The sequence below is a fragment of the Bacillus rossius genome (assembly GCF_032445375.1).
Source record: "Bacillus rossius redtenbacheri isolate Brsri chromosome 4 unlocalized genomic scaffold, Brsri_v3 Brsri_v3_scf4_2, whole genome shotgun sequence".
Lineage (NCBI taxonomy): Eukaryota > Metazoa > Arthropoda > Insecta > Phasmatodea > Bacillidae > Bacillus > Bacillus rossius.
In genome coordinates this window covers 27647885-27670717 of record NW_026962011.1, presented here as the reverse complement: position 1 = coordinate 27670717, position 22833 = coordinate 27647885, and the positions used below count along the sequence as shown (strand labels likewise).

General features: G+C 40.3%; 1 protein-coding gene across 2 annotated transcripts in view; it reads right to left on the bottom strand.

Annotated features, from left to right (window-relative positions):
• The window catches only part of LOC134542246 (protein krasavietz), a 53773-nt gene that overhangs the window by 6734 nt on the left and 24206 nt on the right, over positions 1-22833 (bottom strand). For both annotated transcript variants that reach the window (XM_063386348.1, XM_063386347.1), the window contains exons 7-9: positions 8840-8942; positions 7797-7937; positions 7495-7714 (exon numbers count right to left, since the gene is read on the bottom strand). In XM_063386348.1, coding sequence (XP_063242418.1) covers positions 7495-7714; positions 7797-7937; positions 8840-8942 — 464 coding nt within the window. The remainder of the gene's footprint in view (positions 1-7494; positions 7715-7796; positions 7938-8839; positions 8943-22833) is intronic.

Sequence of the window (22833 nt, the reverse complement as noted above, 5' to 3'; positions counted from 1 at the left end):
AATACGGTATTGGCATAATGGAGTGGAGGAACACGGGGTTGCCACTTGAACAAACCCCGGCGCACAAATGAGAAGAAACTTAGTGTGAACCATACCCGAGATCAATTTTGAGCATCAAAACCATACACGAACACGGCTTATGTAAAAATAAGGTACCGTGTTTTCTCGCATAATCGTTGCAGATTTTTTTCTAAAATCAAGTTTGAAAAGTAGTGTGGGAAAAATTTTTTTTGATAGGTAAAGTTATACATAAAAACAAAACCCGTTCATGGAAAGTACGTTTATTTACAAAAAGGCGGAGTATACAAGAGCACGCCAAACAATCTATATTAATAATTCCTTAAACAAAAACCTTTCTTCAACATTAAAAACTCTAACGCGAACGCAAGCCACTAGAATCTGACGTGTCGTACATACTTGCCACGAAAGAATGCGGGCTATCAAATGTAGTTAACTCGGCACCTGACAGAGAGTGCGTGTTGAATCCAATTGGCTAGATATCGATATTCGACTATGTGCGCGCGCTCTATACGGGAAGCAACATAACCAAAACCAAACATGAATGATGCGCTGGCTACATTTTTATAAGCGGTACGCCGCGGTAACGCAGACAATCAGATAAAGGAAATACCGTTTAAAAAGTCTTTAAAAGAAAATTTACACGCCAGACAACTTTGTATTTCCGTTTATTAAATAAATAAGTGGTAATGACCGAAATTAAATTTTAGATTACACCTACACCGCGGCGACGCAGACGATCAGATAAAGGAAATAACTTTTAAAAACGTCTTTATAAGAAAATTTACACGCCAAAGAACGTCGTATTTTTCCGTTAATTTATTAAGTGGTAATGACCGAATAAATATTAGATTTATACTTTAAAATACATTGTTTTATACAGAAAAGATACCTACACAAAGCATTCGGCATCTACTAGCGGGACCAAAAATTTCATGCGAGGTTTACGCGAGAATTTTTTTATCCCAATTTTGACAGCCTAAAATATGGTTGCGACAATTACGCGCGTGCGACGATTCTGCGATAAAACACAGTAATTATGCTGAAAATCAAGACTTGGGTTAAAGGATACTTTAACCTTGCGTGAGTATTAGTGATCTGCAAATACAGTAGAATCCCACTCATGCGACCCCTCACGGTTCACGGTTTCCGAAAAAACGGATAAACGGAATGGTCGCAATAGAGAATTCGGACCAATCCCCCCCCCCCCCCCCTCACACAAATATATCCAAATACATAAAAAATCGCCTTTGTTCGCATAGATTTCATATTCAAATAGTCTATGGTTTAAAAAAGACAACTTTTTAAATTCATATTACACCTCAGACTTGCATACCCCGAGCAATGGGTTCCGATAAATACTCGCGCTAAGTGAATTTGCGTCATGTGAGTTCGGCTATGCTAGCCGGCTGGTGGTTATTTTCGCTCAAAACATGGCGAAGGAACTTGTGTGGATCAGGTAGAAAACATTCGGCTATAAACGAAAGATATAAGAACAATGCTATCCTGAAATGCTGTGACATGTTTTTGGAGTAGATAATCACAGCGACAGACCGACAGAATGCGCTCCCGCCCTTGCCGTCAGCGATGTTTATTTTGACAGCTCAAGCAATTATCTTTTCCACATCCCTTCACAGCGTAAAAAAAAAGAGGAAAAAAAAAACACGTCGAATGCAGATGGAAAAGTAACTATGCAGTAAAATAGATATATTTACGGCCCTGCTAAATTTTTCTATTCAATAAAATTCGAGGTATTAGTTATTTTTCAGCAGAAACTGCTGTGCGACTAATAAACAAATTGTATCATAATAACTTAAAGTATTTATTAACGGCGAAGGACAGTCTTATAAGCCCATTAAAATATTTATTTTACCGTGAATGGACTACACAACCTGGCTTTTGACGCACGTGGTGTGGGAGGGGAGGAAGATGCTGACAGTTTCTCACGCAGAAGGTTGAAATAAGGGAGGGAATGTGTTGAAATGTTAGTTGGGAAAGGGAAAAAGGGGGGGGGGGGGGGGGTGTTTTTACATGGTTTGTGGCTCTGGGAGGGATGAGCCTTGAAGAATTAGCAGGGGATGGAGAGGTAAGCGTCGCGTCACATATGACGTCAAGCCGCCGCTACCGCCAGCCTGGCCGGACGAGTTTCTTACGCTCTCGCAGAAGCTACCACAGCGGCTTTTCGTGCTGGCGGGTAAGATAACATGACAGCTGAGACGGCTTTTCGTGCGATAGTGACGCGCCGAGCTCAGCTAGACACTGCTGCGTGACAGTCTAGAGGGGTGGTATCTATTTTTAGCCTCTTTTGTATGCCTGCCTGCTTATGGTACAGCTCTCGCCAAGATAAACGTGAACACATAGCGCCCAACAAAGTGTAACAGACTTGTTTTTCAGCCGATTTTACTCAAATTTTCGACACTCTCTGCTCAAAATTTTCACGGTTTCTCAAAAAACGGTCGTATAAACGGAATGGACCCATAAGAGGGGGGTCGCATCTGCGGGATTCTACTGTAATGGTACTTTTCGGGGATATATTCGCAGTGTAATATAGAAATGGTGTGGTTTTCGCGAATGTACTTACTTTTCGCGTTTTCATGCAAAATTTGTGATCGTGAAAAATTCCAGGTCCTAACTATCTATATACATTTATACACATAATACTTCAGCTTACCCTCTTTTATCGCATAATCGTCACACTCGCATAATCGTCGCACCCATATTTTAGGACGTCAAAATTTGGATAAAAAAAACCTATCGCGTAAACATTACATGATGTTTTTGGTCCCACTATTAGATGCCAAGCGCTTTGTGTACGTATCTTTCGATATAAAAAATGTATTTTAAAGTATAAATATAATATTTATTAAGAAATTACCGTGTACTTATTTAAATAACAGAAATACGAAGCTGTCTGATGTGTAAATTTTCTTTTAAAGACTTGTTAAATGTCGTAACCTTCATTGTTCGTCTGCGTCACCGCAGTGTACTGCTTACAAAAATGTAGCCAGCGCTCGTTGCAATCATTACTGTTTGGTTATTATGCTTCCCTTATAGAGCACTCACACGTAGTCGAATATCGATATCTCGCCAATTGCATGCAACGCGCGCTCTCTATCCGGTAACAACTTAACTACATTTGATATTCCGCTCTATCGTGGTGTTTACTATGGTAGTTACGCGTTCTTTCGGCTTGCATTTGGATCACATATTTTGTTTTTCTATTTGAAGTTGAAGAAAGGTTTTGTTCCATGACTTATTAAATTAAATTGTTTGGCGTGCTCTTTTATACTTCACTTTGTAAATAAACGTACTTTCCATGAATGCATTTTGTTTTTATGAATACTTTATCCAACAAAAAAAAATTTTTTTCTGCATAATCGTTGCACCCCTATTTTTGACGCTTGCCCACCCTCTCTATATAAACTATCACGTTACTTTACGTTATAATTAAAGCATGGTTGCTACAGAAATAGAATCTTAGAATTCCCTGACTTTTCCCTGTTTTCCAGAAATTTAAGAGAAAAATTCCCTGATTTTCTTATGAAGTACATACCATAAATATTAACGTGCATATGATTAAATGTAATATAAAACTTTCAACATGAGGTAAAATAAGGTTTTTTTATTGTGTTATTTTGACGGCAGAATTGCGAATGTGTTTTTTTTCCTTCGACATGGCTGGTGAGAGCTCTTCGGCCCATATTGCTGAGTTGAATACTTTTGTAGCACAAAAAGCAGTACGCAGAATTTATGTCTTTAGCAGAGGGTTTGATATGCTGAAACTGTAACTCCTTGAGCCAATTCTCCTTAAAAGTAATTTTCTTCGACATCTCTAAGCTAAAAAAAAGTACATAATATTTTCAGGTTAGGTTAAAAAATTATTGTTTATGAATTCTTAAAAAAATATTACTACACAAATACAAAAACTATTACAAATTCACACCAAGCAATACAACGGGCCTACTTAGAGAATTACAATAGCAGCATTACAACATGCAATACTCTTACATTCTTACAATGTTAACTAATGATTCTGGGGAAAAACATGTTCAGTTATGCATTTTTTTTTTATACACAATGTAAGTGTCACACAACAGAACTCACGGTATAACGGTTGAAAAAAAAAAAGTAATTAAAAAAAATAGTTAGAAAAAATGCAAAAACATAACCGCACACAAAAGCCACGTGTTTTCAAATCAGCTTGGTAGTTTTCAAAATGAGAATTGGTAATGCTTCTTTATCAAAATGCACTTTATTTTCTTATGATCGCATCAAAAACTAACTTCACCTGAAACAACGCCTTTAAATTCACGTAATAAGCTTTGTACTCATCTTATTCCACGTGAAAATAGCCTTCAAAAGATAAACGACGCCATGCCCGTTCTGTAACTCACTGCATGGAACGGAACAAAACACAAAGTCTCAAGGGCAAATTAAAAAGGATCAAAACACGAACAAATGAAGGCCGGGTACGCTAGTGAACAAACGAGTGCCTGGATTGGCCAGAAGGTATAGTGGGTGGTTATAACAGCCTATTGCAACGGACAATCGTAGACCATGTAAACAAAAAGTTGCAGTTGCCGTGTGACTTAAGCAGCAGCTTTTCAGCGGAGTCGTTCGGTAGCGGTACGAGCGCATCAAAACAAAGCTTTGTTTGAATTATAAGCAACTTTAAAATTTCCAGAATTCGTAGAATTTTCCCTGACATTTCCCGGAATTCCCTGACCATTTTAATTTCCCTAACATTTCCCGGTTTTCCCGGTTTTCTAGTCCTGTAGCAACCATGTAAACCCAAAACGAGTTTTAATAAGCTCAGAAGCAATTCAGGGAAGAAGGTATTTCGGCAATAGGCCTCCTCATGTAATATGCGGCGAGGAATCTGTGTGACGTCGTAGGTTATAAACAAAGCGACGAACAATAGAATAATTCATTAAAGCAACCAACCATCTTCGCCCTTTATTTTTCACGTCGCTATAACCACACATATTTAATTATTTCGGAACATAATAGTAAATATGAATGAGTTATGTATACAAATGGATATTTTTCTTTCGCCACAGCTGAACATGTACATTGGGACGCCATCTTGTAAACGGCGATCTACCAACTATATTTATATTTTATAAAAGTATAAAATTAAGTTGTGAAAGCAAGTTTAAATACTTTTTAATACATAGGATTGAATATATATTAGGGGTGGACGGGATCCCGAAATTCGGGATAAAAGTCGGGAAAAAAACCATTCCCGAACTTCGGGAAAATAATTTTTCTCTTCGGGATAATATCTCGGGAAAACAAGTTTTTTTAAATAGTAAAAACCATCGTCGTACTAATTTTTATATTATAAAATTACGTCATGTATACATACGTCCCGTAAAAACTTCGTATACGTACGTATTAAACAAAGTACAAAGACATCACAAAAAATAAATTGCATATTAATTATAAATATTAACGTAAATTCAACACTCGTTCATAAACATAGTTTAAAATAAATCTCTGACTAATTAAAGAACTCAATGTTGAATATTATTTTTAAGTTTGGCGAATGTTAACGTCTTTGCCGTATTTGTAGGTTTGTCTTGAAAATTAACAAGAGCAACAATAAGCAGTGTTGCCAATCGCGTAATATTCGAAACGCTAATAAACTGAAAGACGCCATCTTGGTTTCACATGTTTATGCCATAATAAACGTCTTTCATAAACATCAGAGGGTTTTACGTTTTAGTAGTTGGTCATTATGTAAGAATGAAAGTGAACAATTAAAAACAAGTGGTATTTTTAAAGTAAACGAGATAATTATTTCCAGTAAATTCCATTTAATAAAAAAGGGTAGTTTATACACGTATGTGAATGATGGAGCCTGGCATTCCAGGCAGTAGCAAAAGTGAACCAGGTGTGCCTTCTGCGCCTATTTGGAAGTTCATTAAGAAATTACTAAATAACAAGGTGCAATGTACTTTGTGCCCTTCTGTCCTGAAAACGGAATATGGTTCCACAACAGGTATGCACAGACACTTAACACAACATCCGAAGGCAAAAAATGAGTTGGCCATTCTTCAGGAAGAATATCCTTCAAATTATCAAGCAGAAGTGAGAAAAAGTCAGTTAAATCAGATGTACAAACAAATCAGCCCAAGCTAGCTAATTTTGTCACCTGGGGTATTGACCACCCCAAGTAAAAGGATTTGACAAAAGAAGTAGGTAAATGGTTAGTAAATGGTTGCCATCCATACAGCATTGTTGATGAAAGAGGCCTAAAAAGTGTTTTAAAATTGGTTAAGCCTCTGTACAGTCTGCCATCATGCAAAACATTCAGCAGGAAAATAATTCCAGAGTTGTACGAAGAAACTGTCAACAGTTTGAATGCTAAAATAGGCAGTGCCATTTCCACTGATTTGGACTATAAATGTGGATGGTTTATTAAGAAAAATACTTTAAAATACGCACATTTTAAAAGTAAATGTAATTTTCTGTACAAGAGACAATTAACTGATCTTGCTCCCGATCCCGATAATTTAATGTATTTCCCGACCGAATCCCGTCCCGAAGTAAAAATGCTATTCCCGTCCACCTCTAATATATATGTATGTACATATAATTATTTATGCCACATTTATCTTTTCTTTTTAATTATTAATATCTAGTTTATACTTCCACCACCAGGGCAGGGAAATTTCGGCGAGATTTATGCGCGCGCATCTCATCCCTTCCAAAGAGGAGTTAGTGCGCCCCGCCCTTCCTTTTCTTCGTTCTCCCTATATAAAGGCGAGGTCATCCACCTAAAGTCAGTTGATCGGCCGACGGCCAGTGAGGCTGGAATCCGCCCACTGACCACAGGACGATCCTAGCAGAACAACTGGCTATCCGTTTTCTGCAGCTCGCACCCCTCCTTCGCAAGTCAGGGCATCCGAGTACCTATCTCGGCATAGGGAATTTGTCCCCCCCCCCCCCCTTCCTTGACGATAGGGTGCACTGTGTATAATTCAGTGTATGTTGTGAAAGCTGACGCAGGCGACCAATTGAACTGTTTGACATTCAGGTCAATTAAAGTTTTCTTGTAAAAATACCGCCATTCTCAATGAATAGTCTAGCCCCGTCCCTCACCCCTCTCGCCACTCACCTACGCCAGCAGACCGCACTTCCGAGCATCAGTGCATCCACCGTCAAGAGAATGTGAATCCTGCCGCAAGACCAGCTCGACCTTCTCTACAGGATACCTGGCTCTCACCCAAGAGGGCTCGGTGAGAGAGGATAAAGAGAACATTTTTCAAACTTGATTTTAGAATAAATTGTGCGACGATTATGCGAGAAAACACGGTATGTGTGTTTTGGTTACCGACATTCTCCTTAAATTCTCCGAAGTAAATATAAACTGAATATTGTAACTTGAAAACATATTTTACACAGCTGTACTTTGTCCTGTCTGACCGAAATGCATCTGCAAACGGACCAACGTCGTGTGACGGCACTCACTCTTGTAGAAGAGCAGGACGATCTTCTGGAACACCTTCATGAAGTTCATGTTGCCGTAGCAGAACTCCTGTATCTTGAGCATCAGCACGAGCTCGGAGCGAGCGTTGGTGGTGAAGGCCTCGAAGAGCGGTGTGAACTGCTTGAGGTGCTTCAGAGCCTGCTCTGCCACAAGCTCCTCCTTCTTGTTCCACTCCACCTGGGACATCACCGTGGTCCACACCTGCGCAGACACCCCCGCATCAAGTACCCACTCCGGAGGCGAACAAGTACAGGGCCGGCTCGGAGAGGGAGCGAGAACTGACCAGCGGGGTGACCTCGTGTTCCGGGATGGCGTTCTTCAGGGCGACCTCCTTCAGCTCCAGGACGATGTCTTTGATGGGACGGCTCTCGGCCAGCTGCTCCTCCAGCTGCGACTGCAGGTCCTTCTTGGCCTCCTGGCTCGCCTGCAACCCGCCCGTGGGCGTGAGCTCACACCGCCGCGGCAATAGCAATGGTTCTTACAAATAGGAAGAATTTTATACAGATTCTGGTTCAGAAACTAATAGTCCTCACATTCTCTGTATGAACCATCGACCATCGCCTGATAATTATGACATACCAGGTTTATTCATAGCCACTCAGTAACTACAGCATGTATGGTATGTACATCTCAGCACGTGTCATATTGGTACAATGGAGCCCGTACATAAGTTAATTTCGGAGAGGGGGAGGGGAGTAAAACCACTTTGCTCACTGTTTTGCATTCATTTCGTTTTCTTTCGTGGGCGGGGAATGACAGATTTTGGAAAGAGGGGGCATATCCCCCTCCCACCAATGTGTACACCACTGCTGGTACTTCTCTGACACAACTATTTTTTATCACAGGTAAGATACAGTAAACCTTTCTTAAGAATATACATAAATTTGCTGTTAAGAAGTTCTCAAGGTACTTAGTATTTTAGACTTATTAACAGAATAATTTTATATAAAAAAGGGTAAAATTTTAGGTATTTAGATGAAGAGCTAAATTTTTTTATTTTTGTTTTCATTTCTACTCTCTTTAAACTGACTGACTACATTTTTATTCATTCATATATTAATGATTGGTAGAATTGCAATAGCAAGGCTCAACGATATAAATTTTGCATTACTGTTTACCACAATGTTATTTTACTGCCAAGTTTACATCCAATCCCAGCTTACATCAACCTAACATAAACATAAAAGACAACATTTTTTTTTGGTTTTGGAACAGCAGTGCGACGACTCAGTGACGGCAGAGTGGCATGCCGCACGAACACCCCTCCAAATGCTCGTTTGCTCACGTGCAGTTCGCAGGGTCTCGGGATCGAGTCACGACGCTCACCTGAGCCTTGTGCAGCTTCACGATGTCCGCCAGTCCCTTCTCCTCGAAGGCAGCACGGAAGTTCTCCTCCGTCCGCTTGTTTATAGGCACGAACTCCATCAGTCTGCAAGCACGGGAGCTCCAGCTACACAACCTTGTCGTGCGTTCTACGCTCGACAACTAACTAAATAACAGTACGTCGCTGTAACAGAGTATTTCAGAGTTCTCATAGTCGCGGCCGTGTGTCCCAAGCGGACGGACGTGTTTAGTGCGAGCTCCACGGTATTGTTGCTTCTAGCTCGTGTTACGCAATTAGGTTACTGGCAATTCATGCTCAACGTTAGTTTGTGCGATGATTCGCTAGATTTCCGGGGGTTTTCATGTGAAAATGAACTGATATGTTGTGTTTGCAACACCAATAGAAAAGGTAAATATAATCCTTTCATCAATTGTGCGGGCTGCACTTCAGTTAAATGTCATGAAAACTGTGCTGAACGAGCAGGGACTCTTAATATAAATAACGGTTTAAAGACGTTTTTATGCTCTCAATGCCAAACTACTAATACTGTTCAAACCATGAATCCAAGTTCCACTGCTGGATCGCTTTCTGCTTTATTTTCTACTAAAGATAAAGGATCGAAACAGAAGTCAGCCGCTGCAAAGGGCACTGACCTAAATTTATCTTTCAAGATGTGTGTAACTGCTTGTGAGATAGGCGTTCAGACTGATGATTCTTTGAATAATGTAATTCCTGGAACGAAATCTTTACTAGAAAAAATATGCGCCAAGCTGGATGTACTCACAGTACAAATGGAAGAAGTGAGAAATGAAAATTGTATTTTAAAAACATTATTGAATGACACAAGAAGTGAATTATCGCAGCTCACTAATGCTGCGGTAACGCAGCAGAAACATGACATTAATCCTGTTAATGCATCTCCAGGCAAGGGGACCTACAGCTGTGTTACAATATGTAACTCCAGCCAATAACAGCACTCCTTTGATATCTGATAATACTGCTTGCTCCATTCCTATGTCCACTTTTACTGAGAGTCTTGTACTTTGGGGGATCAAATCCTTGAAATCTACTATGTCAACAGGTCCAGATAGTATTCCTAATTTCATAATAAAAGGATGCTCTCTGGTTCTTGTTCCTATCCTTCAGTTTATATTCAATAGCAGTATTAAAAACAGCATCTACCCCAATATATGGAAAACTGCCAAGGTCATTCCTATACATAAAAAAGGTAGTAAATTTAATGTCACAAATTATAGGCCTATTTCGCTTTTAAATGGATTTGCTAAAGTTTTTGATAAAATAATATTTAAGGACCTTGATTTCAATCTCAAAAATAAACTGCCTATTTCGCTTTTAAATGGATTTGCTAAAGTTTTTGATAAAATAATATTTAAGGACCTTGATTTCAATCTCAAAAATAAACTATCTGATTGTCAACATGGTTTCAGAATTGGAAAATCTACTACTACCAATCTGATAACTTTCATAAATCCAATTTATTCTGAAGTGATAACCCGAGGCCAAGTGGATGCTTGCTATTTTGATTTAGCAAAGGCTTTTGATACAGTAAACCATCAGATATTACTTAGCAAATTATCCATTATGGGATTGAGCGACAAATATATCAAATGGTTTGGCGGCTATTTAAAAGATAGGAAATACTTTGTTTCTATTAATAAAACTAAATCTGATTTACATATGGCAAACTCTGGAGTACCTCAAGGTGGTACCCTTTCTCCCCTTCTTTTCAACATTTTTATTGATGATATAACCAAAGCACTAAATTATTCTGTTGGTCTGTTATTTGCAGATGACCTAAAAATATATAGAAAAATTACTTCATTAAATGACTGTCACTTACTTCAACATGACATTTCTTCTGTTGTTGCATGGTGTAAGACTAATCTCGTTAAACTTAACTACAGTAAAACCACCACAATAACCTTCTCAAGAAAATATCATCCTATTGTATTTGAATATAAACTAGACAATCGTACTATTGCAAAATCAAACTGTGTCAGAGACTTAGGTATTTTGCTAGATTCAAAATTATTCTTTCACAATCATATTGAAACACTTAGATCAAATGCTAATAAAATGTTAGCGTTGATTAAATATATCACATTTAATGCATCTAATTTAGATTCAACACTTAGTCTTTATATATCCTTGGTGAGATCTAAATTTGAATATAGTTCTTTGATTTGGAATAACATTAATAAATCAGATAGTGACAAATTGGATAAAATACAATTCAAACTGATCAAAATTATAAACCTAAAAAGTAACATTAATCTAAATGTAGATTTACACTCCCTTCTTGGTTCCTTACCATTAAGAAGAGAAGTATTAGATGCATTATTTGTACACAATTGTTACAAAAATACAATTAATTGTAACTATTTTCTTCACAACAATGGAATTAGAATACCTACTTTCAATAGTCGTAATCAATCTTTAATTTGTACGTTAAATAAAACTAATGATCTATTAAACAGAATAACTAAAAATTACAATAAATATGCAAGGTTATTTCCTGAATTTGATAGCAAAATTAAATTTAAAAAAATACAACTATTCCTAACTTAATTTTTTTTTTCTCTTGTGGTGAATAATCATATTGTTTCAAGTTAGTTTTTTTTTTGTGTTATTCTTATTTTCTACATTATAAAATTTACAAATAAATTATTTACTAATTATTAAATGTTGCATGTTGTGTGTATCATTTTGTTTTGTTTTGTTGTCTTGTATTTTGTATTGTTTTGTTCTGTCTGTATGTATATGTGTTGTTTGTATCGTGCCTACCACCCAAGGCCATAAGCTGTAGGTAGGCATGCAACAAATATTAAATAAATAAATAAATAAAATAAATATCATCTGGAATACAGTTTATCATTTCAAAATATTTGAGACGGGATGACAGGCTTTTGAAACTTCCTACAAGATACTATAATATGTTTTATTTGATAAAAACCACAATTTAGTTGTGCAACAGTATTAATAAGTATCAATAAAATACGAACAAAAAGCATTGTTTGGACGGTCAGGGTGACGAAAGAAGTTCTCCTAATTAATTTCCTGACACTTCCGTTATTTTCCAGAAAATAAAATTTTAGCTTACTGCACCATAAATTGAATCAAGTTATTTCTTATTATTATGGGTGTGCGGGAATAGGTTTTTGTGCTGCGAGAAATTTTCGGGAAAAATAAATTATTCCCGCGGGAAATAGGACAATTAAAAAAAAAAACAAAATTTTAATTATAATATGAGAAGATGGTTTACAAGTAACAAGCTGATCGGTTGCGACATCCATTATTTGTAAGCTGCTAGTTTGTTTTAATATTCAACGGCATCGAAAATAGGAACAGATACTTTGCACAAGCCTTAATAACGTAACGTCAGCCGACAAAGCCCGCCAAACTAAACAGTAAACAACTATTTTTTTCTCCCAAAGCAAAATCATAGATGTTTAGATACTCGTGAGCAGTTGTGTGAAACTACGTGATTTCATATTTTTCAAAGTGCCAATACAGTTCTCTACATTGCCACTGATATCAAGTAATGAGAACGGTTACGCTTTGTTATGTAACGCAAGTCTAGTATTTCTTATATCTTTGGCGATAAGGTTTGATTGCGCATGTGTTTTGTTTGTGTCTAAGGACACACACTGGTTTTAGGTTAAGTATTCGATGGTGACGGCAATAACGTTATATAACTGACTATTCACGTATCTTGCAAATTTGTACCCTTGAAGAAATATATTTATGAACGCATACAATATTTAAGGTACTCCATGTACGTTTTTTATATTCCAATTAGATATGTGTAAACGATCATCATAATTCACTGCACACCACAGCTGTTGCTACGATCGGCATACGTTTAAAGGATGTTTTGCGTTTAAATAGTACGGAAAGCCTTCAAAAATGTACGAATCCATAAAAAATATTGTTGTAAAAACAGTTCGAATTGATAGAAAACATTTTCACATGATTAATAAACATTTGTAAATTTTTAAACAATTTCCCGAAAAATTCGGGAGTAATAAAATTCCCGCCCGGCCTTTCGGGAAGCCTATTTTCCCGACTTTTTTCCCGAAGCGTCGGGATCCCGCACACCCCTACTTATTATGCAAGTTAATGCTAAGAGGGCAATAATCTACAAAAAAATGCAGTTTGTAAAAACAAAGAGTAATTAAATGCTTGAAATTAGGTATACAGTTGCTTCATATAATAGGTAGTTAAAATATTCATGCTTGAAACTGAACATGTTGACAGCAGGAAATAATGCATGGTGAAAGAGGGGGGGGGGGAGATAGGGAGGGAGAGAGAGAGAGAGAGAGAGAGAGAGAGAGATAGAGAGAAAGAGAGAGAGAGAGAGATAGAGAGAAAGAGAGAGAGAGAGAGAGAGAGTTGAAATGTTTTCATCTCAAACACACAGTGAAGGGTTTTCCGATTCCAGAATCTGCGCTCATGCCTTGTGTTGTGTTCAAACGTAGCTTACAATTATGTATATGTAGGGCCTGGAATTTTTCGCGATCGCGAATTTTGCGAAAATTCGCGCGAATTTCGCATGAAAACGCGAAAAGTAAGTACATTCGCGAAAACCACAACATTTCTATATTACACTGCGAATATATCCCCGAAAAGTACCATTACAGTAGAATCCCGCCGATGCGACCCCCCCCTCTGATGCGTACATTCCGTTTTTTTGACCGTTTTTTGAGAAAACATGAAAAATTTGAGCAGAGAAAGTCGAAAATTTGAGTAAAATCGGCTGAAAAACAAGTCTGTTACACTTTGTTGGGCACTGTGTTCACGTTTATCTTGGCGAGAGCTGTACTGTAAGCAGGCAGGCAGGCATACAATAGACGTCTAAAAATAGATACCACCCCTCTAGACTGTCCACGCGGCAGTGTCTAGCCGAGCTCGCGAAAAGCCGTCTCAGCTGTCATGTTATCTTACCCGCCCGGCGGCTTGACGTCATACGTGACGTGACGCTTGCCTCTCCCATCCCCTGCTAATTCTTCAAGGCTCATCCCTCCCAGAGCCACAAACCATGTAAAAACAACACACCCCCCCCCCTTCCTTTTCCAACTAACATTTCAACACATTCCCTCCCTAATTTCAACCTTCTGCGTGAGAAACTGTCAGGGTGTTTTTTTTTTTTTTTTTACGCTGCGAAGGGACGTGGAAAAGATAATGGCTTGAGCTGTCAAAATAAACATCGCTGACAGCAAGGGCAGGAGCGTATCCTGTCGGTCTGTCGCTGTGATTATCTACTCCAAAAACATGTCACAGCATTTCAGGATAGCATTGTTCTTATTTCTTTCATTTATAGCCGAATGTTTTCTACCTGATCCACACAAGGTTAAAGTATCCTTTAACCCAAGTCTTGTGTTTCAGCATAATTACCTTATTTTTACATAAGCCGTGTTCGTGTATGGTTTTGATGCTCAAAATTGATCTGGGGTATAGTTCGCACTAAGTTTCTTCTCATTTGTGCGCTGGGGTTTGTTCAAGTGGCAACCCCGTGTTCCTCCACTCCATTAAATACGAGCATATCAGTATCAGAAACACGGATTTTATTGTACTGACAATAGCACAGTGATGTGCAAATTTTGCAACTGTAAAGTTTCATGGGAAAGAAAAGATTCCATTGACAAACACCTAAAGTCGTATAAGCATGTGGCATCGGCAGCCGAAAAAAAAGAAGAAAATTTGTAGTTACAAACATCTATAGCAACGTGTCTGTTTTGTGTAACTGTTTTGGATTTAATTGGCTGTTATTATGCATATTAGTCTATTCCTAGTATACATGGATTGTTTATTAAATATGTAAACTATTATATTCAATAACTGCACAATTTAGTCAACATTTAAAATACCCGTAAAATTTCCATTGCATAACGAAAATACCGACTTTAAACCACCGCTTTTCTAATTTGAAAGTACCGCTTTTTGCATACTGAAAACACCGAAATTTTCCAGGCCCTATGTACAGTAGAACCTCGATGATACGTTCCCGTTTCATACATTTTCCCGTGTCATACGCCGATTAATTTTGGTCCCGCCGAAAGTTCTATATTTACAATGGTTTACTTTCCCGGAACATACACTTATAAAATCTTTAATTTCCCGTTTCATACTGTTACGATCGCACTTGGCTGCAGTGCTTGGCGTCGCCGCGCTCGTTCGGCCTGTCTGCGCCCCCTTCCACCCGCATCCTCTCCCTGGTATCTCGTGTCATACTGTCTCGCAACATCCTGACCGTCGCAGCGCGCACCTGCCTCAGATAGAATTACTTAAAAGAGGCCGCACTGCGGAATAAAAGGACTTGGACATGTTTATCGGCGCGTTTTGTGGGAACCCAATGCATGTTGCGTTTATCGGCGTTCTTTGAGCAGCCGCCGCGTCCTTCGAGGACTCACGACGCGTTTCTGGGCATTTCGACGGCGAAGGTCGCGCGATATCTCGGAGACATGCCCGATTGTTCTGGACGGGAACCCAAGGGCTATATAAGGAGGTTGGGCCGACCTTCGAGATGAGTTCAGTGGGGAGTTCTCCCGCGGCGGAGTTTCCGGGCGATAGTGCCGCGGGTGCGGCAGAGTGGCGAAGTCCTTGGACGAAGGTTCCAGGGCAGAGAGTCTGAGTGGGGAGTTCTCCCACGGCGGAGTTTCCGGGCGATAGTGCCGCGGGTGCGGCAGAGTGGCGAAGTCCTTGGACGAAGGTTCCATGGCAGGGAGTGAGTGAGTTTAGTGGAGTCGGGAGTTTCCGGGCGATAGAGTCGCGGGCGCGACGGAGTACCGAGTGAAGTTGCGAGCGAGTCGTCATGTGGGATCTCGGCGAAGGGTGTGACGGCGGCGGCGGAGAGCGGCGACGGAGTCCCGCGGCGGAGACCCACGAGGGGTGCTGCGGCGAGAGTTGCGCCGGAAGTGCGGCCCAGCGAGGTGTGTGAAACAAGTGACTGGGGAATTGACATTTCTTTAAGTGTAATTAATTATTTGCTAATTTAGAAGATTATTTGTAAGTGTCAAGTAGTGGTAATAAATAAAACTGTGTGTGTGAAATAAAATCTATTAATTGGGCTATCCTTACGAACCCGCAGGTAAATCGTAACATTTTGGTGTCAGAAGTGGGATAGCCCTAATTAATAGATTTAGGATTCAGTTAAGAAATAGGATTTAGTTTTTCGAGAGTAAAGTTAGCATTTAGAAATTTAGTGAATTTGTAATTTTCTAGAGCTGGTTTGAGTTTACTGTAGTCAGTGATAGTTTTGAATGTAATAGAGTTATTGTTATTTTAATTAGAAGGTTCGTCTAAGTCATTTAAAATTAAGAACAGTATTCAAAAAATTATAATTATTTAGGTTGTTTAATTATTAGTAAATGATTTAAAGAGAGATGGCTACTGAAGAGCTTACTGACGAGCAATACAAGGAGATAATGGTTGCCCTAGAAGAAATAAGAGCCACTTGGGAGAACTATAACAAAGAAATGTTAGCCAGTATAAAGAACTATACGGAAGAAATGGTACCCAAAATCGGGAACTTTACAGAAGAAATGAAGAGTGGAAGGAAGGAGAGTAAGAACCACCATGAAGAAAAGAAGAGCAGGTCAAATAATAGCCTAGAGGAAATGAAGAAGGGTCAGGATGAACTGAAGCATGGCCAAGAAGGAATGAGGAATGAAATGAAGACCGAAGTGAAGATAAGCATAGAAGAGAAGAACAGCCAAGAGAAAAACCGCGAAGAGAAGAACGGCGAACAGAAGACCGGTCAGGAGAAGAACAGCGAAGAGAAGAACAGAGAAATGAAGACCAGCCAAGAGGAGACCAGCCAAGAAGAGACCAGCCAAGAAGAGACCAGCCAAGAAGAGGCCAGCCAAGAAGAGAACAGCGAAGAGAAATACAGTGAAGAGAAGACTAGCGAAGAGAAGACCTGCCGAGAGGAGACTAGTCAAGAGAACAGTGAAAAGAACAGCGAAGAGAACAGCGAAGAACACTGTGAAGAGGACATTAGCCAAGGAGAGGAGAACAGCCGGGACATGAAGATGAAAGAAGAGCTGAAGAATAGCATAGAAGTAGTGAAGATGAGTTACAAAGTAAGGAATATTGAACAAGAAGAAATGAAGATAAACCAAAGAGAGAGGGCTAAATGCACAGAAGAGCTGAAGAAAAGCCAAGAAGAGATGTACATGAGTCAAGAAGAGATAGAGAAGTGCAAAGAAGAAACGAAGGAAGACCAAGAAGAGACACAGGAAGACCAAGAAGAGGTGAAGAAGGACCAAGAACAGGGGAAGAAAGACCGAGAAGAGAAAATGAGAACACAAAGAGTGAAGAAGATGGTGCAAGGAGTAACTGAGTGCAGTCCAGACGATATTCATAAGAACAAAGAGGGAATGAGGAACCAAGAAGAGACGAAGAAGAGCTGGGAAGAAATGCTTTGTGAACGAGTAGCTACGAGAGAACAAACAGAGAGAAAAAGGGAAGAAACAAGCGAACCATTGGGAGGCAACGAGCAATGCTCTCAAGAGTATCGAGTCCGTCCAAGGCAATGGTCGGCCCGTCTCGGGCAGCTGGCTGAACGACATGGGGCATCTGCGACGCAGAAGTGTCGCCGGGTGACAAGAGTAGCTACATCTAATGAGAGAGAGGGTTATCTGGTGAGACTGTACAGCCCGCGATGGAGGAAAGGCAGGAGGCCTAAACTTCGAGTAGCATGGGCGTCTCCTGGAGTAGCATCTCCAGAAGGAGATGCATTACCTGTTCGGGACGAACAGGTTTAAGGAGGGGGCAATGTTACGATCGCGCTTGGCTGCAGTGCTTGGCGTCGCCGCGCTCGTTCGGCCTGTCTGCGCCCCCTTCCACCCGCATCCTCTCCCTGGTATCTCGTGTCATACTGTCTCGCAACATCCTGACCGTCGCAGCGCGCACCTGCCTCAGATAGAATTACTTAAAAGAGGCCGCACTGCGGAATAAAAGGACTTGGACATGTTTATCGGCGCGTTTTGTGGGAACCCAATGCATGTTGCGTTTATCGGCGTTCTTTGAGCAGCCGCCGCGTCCTTCGAGGACTCACGACGCGTTTCTGGGCATTTCGACGGCGAAGGTCGCGCGATATCTCGGAGACATGCCCGATTGTTCTGGACGGGAACCCAAGGGCTATATAAGGAGGTTGGGCCGACCTTCGAGATGAGTTCAGTGGGGAGTTCTCCCGCGGCGGAGTTTCCGGGCGATAGTGCCGCGGGTGCGGCAGAGTGGCGAAGTCCTTGGACGAAGGTTCCAGGGCAGAGAGTCTGAGTGGGGAGTTCTCCCACGGCGGAGTTTCCGGGCGATAGTGCCGCGGGTGCGGCAGAGTGGCGAAGTCCTTGGACGAAGGTTCCATGGCAGGGAGTGAGTGAGTTTAGTGGAGTCGGGAGTTTCCGGGCGATAGAGTCGCGGGCGCGACGGAGTACCGAGTGAAGTTGCGAGCGAGTCGTCATGTGGGATCTCGGCGAAGGGTGTGACGGCGGCGGCGGAGAGCGGCGACGGAGTCCCGCGGCGGAGACCCACGAGGGGTGCTGCGGCGAGAGTTGCGCCGGAAGTGCGGCCCAGCGAGGTGTGTGAAACAAGTGACTGGGGAATTGACATTTCTTTAATTGTAATTAATTATTTGCTAATTTAGAAGATTATTTGTAAGTGTCAAGTAGTGGTAATAAATAAAACTGTGTGTGTGAAATAAAATCTATTAATTGGGCTATCCTTACGAACCCGCAGGTAAATCGTAACAATACGTTTTTACGAAGCGGAAAAGTCCTAAAATTCACAAATTTTTTTGTTATATTCCTCCTGATAAACTACGTTTTAATGCTTTTATTTTGAAAAACGTTCATTGTTTACCTTTGCAAACGTAAGAAAATAACTTTATCGCACCATAGATATGGATAGTATCGGGAAGACTGTGCACTTCGCTATTAGCATCTATGGCCAGCACCAAGAGAGACTAGTGGCGCGAATGATATTGAAAATGGTGCACACGATTTACCAAGGCACGGATCTCATATTTTGTGCATTCATTAATCTTTGAACTGAATATACTTGTTTGTTATTGTTTTCTTACGATCGGATTGTTTTATATTTTACGTTTCTCAAGTTAAAATTTTATTGAAAATTGTTCTGTTGCATAAAGTTGTTTGTAAAATGAAACAAACCAGCAAAAATTTCTGTTTTTCTTTTTACAATAGCCTAATTTTTTTATTTCTAATTTAGGCTTGGTGACTTTTCCCCTCTCCAAGAAAGGACTGCTTTACTTGATTATGGACTGTATTTTACATTTCTGGTAGTGTTATTATATGTATATATAATGATGAATTCATATCTTTCATTAATATGATGCAATTATTTACACATTATGTATTTAAGTTTAATCTGACATTGGGCTGGTATGCTAGATTGAAATTTTTTTTTATTATTGCCATTCCCTTTTCATACACTTTCCCGCATCATACACCATTTTTGTGCCCTCCGTTGAAAAGTGTATGACAGGGGTTCTACTGTATATGTTGTGCATGTGCAACTGGGCTACTTACATGCAACAGGCAGGCACTGCTATTGGGCTGATACAGGAATAAATTCAAAAATCGTAAACATTTGCAGCATTTTCAAAGCAATAAATCAAGAGTTAATGACAAAAACGGCACAAAAATTAGTGCACATTATAAAAGGATTACAGTATAATCCCGCTGATGCGACCCCTCACGGTTTCCGGAATAACTGGCTTATAAACGGAATGGTCCCAATAGAGAATTCGGTTCAGGAGACTTGCCTGGTGCAAGCACGCTGAGAAGCAATTATGTGCCAGCTTGTGGAGAAGAGATGAAGCTCAAAATCAAAGCTGCACTAAAAGACAAGCCAGTTGTAATAGTGGCAGATGAAACTTCTGATAACAAAGGCAGGTGCGTATTTGCCATTTAATTTAGGACTATGACACCAACAGCTGAACAAGAGGTTTATTTGGCGAGTTGCTCGTTCCTGGAGAAGGCAAATGGAACAACATGCAGTCAGTCGATTATTGACTGCATCAAGGAGTATGGCATTGAGTACAGTAATATCCTAGGTTTTGTTTCTGATTCAGCAAGATATATGGGAAAAAGTATCCAAGCACTACAAACCATTGTTGGGGATCATCTGCTCCATTTTCAGGGTTTTGCTCACAAACTGAACTTAATTGGGGACATATTTTTGAAGGAATTACATAGTTTAAATCTACTTGTATCAAAACTTAAGATGTCATTTTTGCACTCCAGGAAATTGAGAAACAAGTACTTAAACTTTATTAAGGAGAACTATCCTTCCCTCCCATCCATCTTGTTTCCTGCACCAGTAATAACTCGCTGGAACTCATGGTTTAAGGCTGTGCAGTTCTTAAACACATACGTTGATGTGCTTGTTGACTTTTTTCAAGATGAGTGTCACAGCAGCAGTACTGCTAGTGTGATTTCAATGTTCCAAGACAGACAGTCAGCTGCACAGTTCAAAATAGAGATTTCATTTGTATCTGAGGTTTCTTTAAAGATTTCTGCATTGATAAATACACTTGAAGGGTCTAAGTATCCATATGGGCACAAAATTTGGGATGAACTCAAGGCTCTTAGTTCTGCATTAGATAGATATGCTCATGGCTGTCTGCCATTAGAAACTGAGCGGTTGGTCAAGGCATGCACATGCACTAATGTAACCACCAAAGAATAAATATAGTTTTAAAAACTAAAGAAACATGCTTTTAAAGATTATCAAACTAAAAAGTTAAAAATAATTTTAAAATTTAATTTATGACAATAGTATATAAGCAATACTAGTATAAATGAGAAAAAAGCTTGAGGCACTTTGTGCCATATTTTTTGTATATTAAGCGCCCCATGCTTTTTTCTCATTTATACTAGTATTGCTTATATACTATTCAGTGGTGTCTCGTCAGGGCAAGCAAGGCAAGCAGTGCTTGCCCAGGCAGTTTCCAGACATTGTATTTTTTAAATAACTATTTTATTCAGAATAGTATTTTACTTTGGCTCGTGCCGTTAGGTGTATGTATTTTTTACACTATCTTCTTGGGACCCAGTACTGTGCGCTGTGCGCTATAAGAAAAGAACTCGTTGACACACAAAACATGCTGTTTTAGAAGCGTTGCTAGGTTTAGAAGCGCTGGTAGGACCGCTTTCAGCAGGAAGGCTGCCGCAGTAGTTTTCTTTCGGAAGAGGGGGTGGCATGGTACAAAGGTTCAGGGAGGGGATTGGCTGTAAAAACACGTGGTAGAAGCTACGAAGGTAGCGCTTTCTTGCCGAACTGAAGCGAACATGGCCGAAGCAGACGGTAGAATTCTTCCGCCGACTGCTTCGGCTATGTCCGCCACAGTTCGGCAGGGCAGGTGGCGAGGTCGCGTTTCAGTCGGCGGTCGTCTCTCGGGGCGCGCGCATCTCTCCCGCGGGCTGTTGGCTGGCAGTGCGTGGGGGATTTGTGGGCGTATGCGTCCCGCGGTTGGCGGATACGGGATCCCAGCCCGAGAGTTGCAATCTCGCTGGGGTGACTGTGAATAACCAATAGCAGTCCGCGGACCAATGGCCGGCCTGTGGAGTCGTTATTACGGCTATCGGGGTGAAAGGTAGCCTGAATGCAGCTCGGCGCGTGGCAGAAAGCAGTTCCGTCGGCGAAGGCACCACAGGGGAGCTCGATGTGCCCTAGATACGAAGTGTAGACGAACTGCGGGCTGGAAATTGCGGAGCTATGAACTGCCGCGCGCGCAACGGAACTGAACACGAGCTGGTTTACTGGCTCGTCTTCCCACATCTGTCTTAACTGTGGCTGTCTGGGCAGCTGGGCTGGGCTGACGAGTGAAGTCGCCCGCCCCTGGGGGCGCATGCGCCCCTGGCTAATAATAACCCAGGAGTACCCAACATTTAAATGCGGGCCGCAAGGCCCAAGCACCCAACTCCAGCATGGTTGATTTTTCAGCCCCTCCAACTCTTCTTACCTGGACCCTTCTTCCCTCTTGTCCAGTAGTTACCTGCTTGCTTAATGCATGTTAATTGATCCCCGCATGACCCGGCCCAGGGTTTTCCCTGTGTCAATGCAGGTTTTACCTGGGTCACATTAGCTAGCTTTTAAGCTAGGCGACCAATGGGGCGTCAGTCATGGCACCAATCGCAGCCATGGCTGGCCAGTAAACCCCAATAGCACACGATGCACGCGCCCTTGTCCCGCATGGTTAAAAACCCGCATGGTAGAGTGTATAGGCTTCGGCCTGAGACACACTTAGGTCCTCCCCTAACCTGGACCCTCCCTTACACACTTAGAATAATTTAGGCTAGGAAAAAAAATCGTGGCGTTTCAGGAATGATTGACGTGCCAGTTTCATGGTACACGTACCAGTTAACCGAGTTTCTGATCATGCATGAAGATAATTTCTTTTGTGTTGGTACGAAAAATACCAAGATTTAATTTGTACTATTCTAGTACATTTTTATTGAGGTTCTTAAGAACTTACTTTTCCATGTGTTGTCTGTTTATATATTTTGTACCTGATATCGATGATACTACACTCCCACTTAGTATATAAGTAATGTAGAGTAGGTATTTTACTATCAGCATAATGTAAGTCAAACATTATTTTTTTAAATTAATTTATTTTAAAAAAAATGTCAATTTTTCTACCTGTGGAATAGTCAAAGTTCATTTAAGAAAACTACTTAAATAACACCATTTTGTACCTTGAAATCCATATTCCCCCCCCCCCCCTCCATGTTTTGATGTGAACGGAGTTGTTGCTTCCCCTAATGTAAACCTCACGCCTCGCCACTGATACTATTGTCATAAATTAAATTTTAAAATTATTTTTAACTTTTTAGTTTGATAATCTTTAAAAGCATGTTTCTTTAGTTTTTTAACTATATTTATTTTTAACTTTTTAGTTTGATATTCTTTAAAAGCATGTTTTTTTTAGTTTTTTAAACTATATTTATGT